The sequence below is a fragment of the Helianthus annuus genome, chromosome 13 (assembly GCF_002127325.2).
Source record: "Helianthus annuus cultivar XRQ/B chromosome 13, HanXRQr2.0-SUNRISE, whole genome shotgun sequence".
Taxonomy (NCBI): domain Eukaryota; kingdom Viridiplantae; phylum Streptophyta; class Magnoliopsida; order Asterales; family Asteraceae; genus Helianthus; species Helianthus annuus.
In genome coordinates, this window is record NC_035445.2 from 63,495,413 (window position 1) to 63,500,556 (window position 5,144).

Below are 5,144 nucleotides of genomic sequence, written 5' to 3' on the forward strand. Positions count from 1 at the left end.
TGTGGAATTTGCTTAATATATTCAAACATATAGCTTTTTATTTAGAGTTAAATGTTATTTTAGTCCCTGTGGTTTGGGCCATTTTACCAGTTTAGTCCAAAGGTTTCATTTTTCGCCTGTGGGTCCAAAAAGGTTTCACCGTTGCCATTTTAGTCAACTGGGTTAACTTCATCCATTTTTCTGTTAACAAAAATGGCAATTCGGTAATTTTATATGTAATTCTGTTAACTAGAAGGACAATTCGACCATATCAAATGACCGAATTGCCCTTCTCATTAACAGAAATAATGGATGAAGGTAACCTAGTGGACTAAAATGGCAACGGTGAAATCTTTTTGGACCTACATGCAAAAAATGAAACATTTGGACTAAACTGACAAAATGGCCCAAACCACATGAACTAAAATTACATTTAACTCTTTTATTTATCTTGTTGAATTGAAAATGATACCAGCAGCGTTAATGAATACGAAATTTGTTGTTGTCTTTTGACCCTTTTAGTGTTAATTATACCCTATAGAATGTTGTTATGTCCTAAAGTCAAGATAGGTCAACAATGACTATTTATTATAATGAAATGGGTCAAAATTCATTGACAAATTATAAAGGTATAAAATGAAATGGGTCATAGTTAGTGAGTCAAAACGAAACAGGTCAAACCGGGTTAAAAAAATAGCTATTATAAGACCGTGGAGTATGATGGGGCGGGGATTTAGGGCATGGGTTGACACGTGCTTTGGGGGGGGTTCGTTGGGCTGACCCACATTGAAGGCGGTATAGTGGGGCGGGGGTTTGGGGCGTGGTCAGCCCAAATGGTTGTTTATATTTTTTAAAACAAAAAATTTAAATTTTTTTAATGTTTTTCAAATAAAGAAAATTACATAAATAAAGAAAATTACATAAAAAATTCCTAACGCTTATATTTTTTCTTTATTTCTTCTCTCGTCTCCAACATTAGTTCCAACTCTTCACCCTCTAGGTGATCAATGGGCTGGGCTAGAAATTTCATACCATCTCGTCTTTGTTTCAGGGCATCCCTAGCTTCTTTGCTCTTCCGAATTTCGGCCCTTTGTTGTTGGAATACGTTGAATGTATCTAACTTGCATGCAATGTCATCCAACTGATCGCTGTATATTCCCCTACGCGAGCCCGAACTCCCAACTGAAGGCGATGCCGTACCCGATCTTTATAGTGAAAAAATAATAATTTTTTTTAACATAGCCGTTGGCCAACGGCTAGTTTGGTTTGGCCAACGAGAACCCGCCATGTCATACAGATAGACCCGCCCCATGACGGCGGCCCGGCTTTAAACTCCCACCCCTTGGGCCACGCCCCAACCCAAGCCCACCCGGGGTGATGGCTTGGGCGTTTTCAGCCAACCCACGCCCCAACCCAAGCCCCATACCCCACAGTCTAATGAAACGGGTCAAAATTCATTGGATTATCACGAAACTCGTCAAAGATGTCATAATTATTGAATTTAAACGAAACTAATTATTGATACCCGGTGTTGTGTCCTCCAAAGACCACCCGTGGCATAAAAAAAATGCTTTAAACTGAGTAGCCACCATACCGAACTTTGTTGGGAATCCGAAAACAAATGCATCAGCTTCCGCAAGGGCTTTTGGTATGATTACCATATAGAATTCTGAACACCCTGGTTATAAATGCTCTAATATGCAATGTATTTTTTTTTTTTTTTTGAACGTTCAACCAAATTTTATTGCTCAAATTAAAAGACTAGCAGAGTACTAGTCATACATTATACACCATTACATTGCCACCATAACTAAATGACATTTTTTTACCAACCAACTTTGTATAACTTAAAGCCATTCCATGTTTCCCTGTCCAAAGCCACCTTCTTGGATCTGTGCTTTATCCAGAGAAATCCCAGGTTTTTTATGTCTCCGATAGTCCTCTGCAGCGATGGTTGTTTAGAGTGAATACTGCCTCGTTTCGCGCTCTCCATATACACCAAATCGATGTTAAACATATTGCATATATCACCTTCTGTAGGTTCTTCGATCCACTGGTATACTCGGTGAGATCCAACACGTCTTTAATGTTAAATAACATAACCTGTGGGAGCTTGCACCATTGTCCCAAACCCTGCCCAAACATGCTGTGCAAAACCACAAGTAACAAATAGGTGCTCCGCAGTCTCTTGATCATCACCACATAAAGGGCACAGTGTCGATGGAACATCTATGTTCCTATGTGATAAGCTACATCTTGTTGGTAATCTTTCCAAAATTGCCCTCCAAGCCACAATACCCACTTTTTTCGGTACCCAGCTATTCCACCTAAATACATACTCTGGACTATTGAAACGAGCATTTTGTAGTTGTTTTTTATACTCCGAACAGAAAACGACCCAGATTCGTCTAAAGTCCACTCCCATTTATCATTTATATCAGTTAGAACTGGTGCAGCCACTTGATTCAATAGGTTCGTCCAACCATTCATCCACTTCTGGCCCATCCATTGTATCTTTCTTCCATTCCCAGTTCCACCGTGGTCCGGTGACTCCCATATGCACTCTGTCCTCAATTTTACACAGCCGATCTTTTTCAATTGCAAATAGGCGAGGATATCGACTAGCCAGAGTAGCCTCCCCACACCAGTTGTCAAGCCAGAATAATATTTGATTTCCCCTACCAATAACCCCTCTCATATACTTGGAAACATTTAACTCTGCTGAGTTTAGATCTGCCATTGACTTTGCCACTTGCTTCCACGGCCCTGGTAAAGTAAGTTTGATTGGAATTGTGTTCCACATCCTCGAGTTGTTATGAATAGCCCATATTGTTTTCCTCCACAAGCCATCTTGGTCATTCTTGAATCTCCACCACCACTTGGCCAACATGGCCGAGTTAATATCCCTTAATGAACCAAAACCCAGCCCACCATATTCTATTGGAGCCACTACTTTTTGCCACGCGACCCAATTCATTTTGGCCCTCTCATCCGACCTACCCCAAAAGAAAATACGTCTCAACCTATCTACCTCTTCTCAGTGGCGAAGCTTGAAAATTTCCATCGGGGGGTCGGAAGTCATCGGACCTAAAAAAAAAATTTCTATCGCTTTGTTTCGAGGTGATTATTCGGGTTGGATGTCGGTGATTCGATTCGGGTCGGGTCAAACATTAATATCAAATAAAAAACGTTCTCAAATATTAAAAAGTAAACAATGTTTAACAAACAACTGAACAAAGACACCAAAACATTAAAAAAGTTACTAATAAAATTTCGGCTCACCTAAATGAAAAAATTATAGTTCTGTCCGTCTTCATCATCAATTCGCTCTGCTTGTTCTTTATTCTTTCTTTTGAAAAAAGAAGTTAAGCTTTTATACTTCCTCATAGCATAATCTAATAACAAAACAGGTTAACAAATCACCCTAAATTTCAAGCTCTAATTTCTAGCTAAATCACATTAAGATTAAACAAATAAAAATACACATAATTACAAAAAGATTTAACAAGTTTAAAGCAAAAATTCGGCCCCAATTTCACTAATAATTTCAACTTATATCACATATATTGCAGCCCTAAAACACATGATGATTACCATTTTTTTATTAACGGGTATATCACATATACGAGAACTTTATCAGATAGGTTTATATAAAACTTTACATGTTATTTTTAAGTTTTATAGATAATATTTGATTTGTGATAAAAATATATTCAACAACAAAAATAACCGAAATTTTATTAGTAACTTAAAGCTAAACTTATTATAATGATAAACAAATAACTATAAAATAAATAAAATACAATAAATTAAACAAAATAAATTGGTTAAAGTTACCTTTCAAAAATAAAAAGTATTAAGAAAGTTTGACTGCAAATGTGAATTATGACTTGACAGAGAGTTGCCTTTTTAATTCATTATTATATTCCCAATGCCCACATTAATATAATATTATAATATACATCTTCTTCTCCAAACTTGAAGTTGTCCCTGTAAGTTTTTTGACCGGGAATTTTTGTTTCCTTCTATCAGAAAAATTCATTTTATCTTATCATCACTTTCACTTACATTCAGAGGTATCCTAAACCGGGGGGTCGAAAACATATATACCTAAAAAATTCTGTACGAAACGTAAATACATAACACTATTGGGCGAAAAGTTCGGGGGGTCGGGCGCCCCTCCCGGCCCCTTCAAAGCTGCGCCCCTGCCTCTTCTAATACCTTTTCAGGAGCACGGTAAAGGGAAAAATAGTACGTAGGCAGTGAATTTAGAACCAATTTGATAAGTGTCACCCTTCCACCAAAAGATAAGGTCTTGGCCTTCCATACGGATAACCTGCTCCTAACCGCCTCCGGTACCGGTTTCCAATGTTTAATAATGTTCATATTTGCTCCAACTTGTAGGCCAAGGAACTTGAACGGAAAAGTCCCCACCTTGCATCTTAACAAGCTTGCCATCGAGTCAATTTCTGAGTCACAAACCCCCACTCCGAAAATAGAACACTTGGCCATATTCACCTTTAAGCGCCAGAAATCAAATAGAAACACCTGAGAATTCGCCTTAGGTTCTTTACGTTTGCACAAGACCACTCACCCAAAAAAGCTACGTCATCAGCGTAAATTAGGTGAGACATAACTGGACCATTCCTAGTCACTTTCAAACCGTGAAAGAGACCAACATTAGTGGCTTGCTTCATAAATCCTGTTAAGGCCTCCATAGCCAAAACAAACAGAAACGGTGAAATCGGATCTCCCTGCCTCAAGCCCCTGTGACACGAGAACTCTTGGGTAGGCGAACCGTTAATCAAAATTGACGCTCTAGCCGTACTTACCAAAGCCATTGTCCACCTCCTCCATAAGCTTGGAAAATTCATTTGCTCCGGCTGTAGGATCGTATTCTGACCCGAACGAGTCGTTCAGAGGCTTTCTCCTTGGTTTCAGGTGCGGAATTACAAGAAACTAAGGTAGAAACAGCACGCAGATCACTTTAACTACTTGTTTTATTGATTTGACGCTGATTACACTTCAAATCTCGCACCGGCAAAGCTTCGGCACGTTTTCTCTAACTGTTACAACTGTTACAAATGGAATCGCTCATCGGGCTATATATAGGCGTTCTGGTCCGCTCATGTGACACATGTCCACAAAAGCGGTTCCAGACATGT

The 5,144-nt window shown here is 38.8% G+C and overlaps 1 protein-coding gene across 1 annotated transcript; it reads right to left on the reverse strand.

The window, feature by feature from the left end:
* Positions 1 to 2,416: 2,416 nt before the first annotated feature.
* On the reverse strand, positions 2,417 to 2,956 carry LOC110900790. Its single transcript, XM_022147655.1, has one exon. The coding sequence runs from the start codon at positions 2,954 to 2,956 to the stop codon at positions 2,417 to 2,419; it is 540 nt and encodes a 179-aa protein (XP_022003347.1).
* Positions 2,957 to 5,144: the final 2,188 nt, after the last annotated feature.

Bases quoted from the DNA above. Each gene is read 5' to 3' on its own strand.
- LOC110900790 (XM_022147655.1), bottom strand. From the start codon at position 2,956: ATGAATTGGGTCGCGTGGCAAAAAGTAGTGGCTCCAATAGAATATGGT.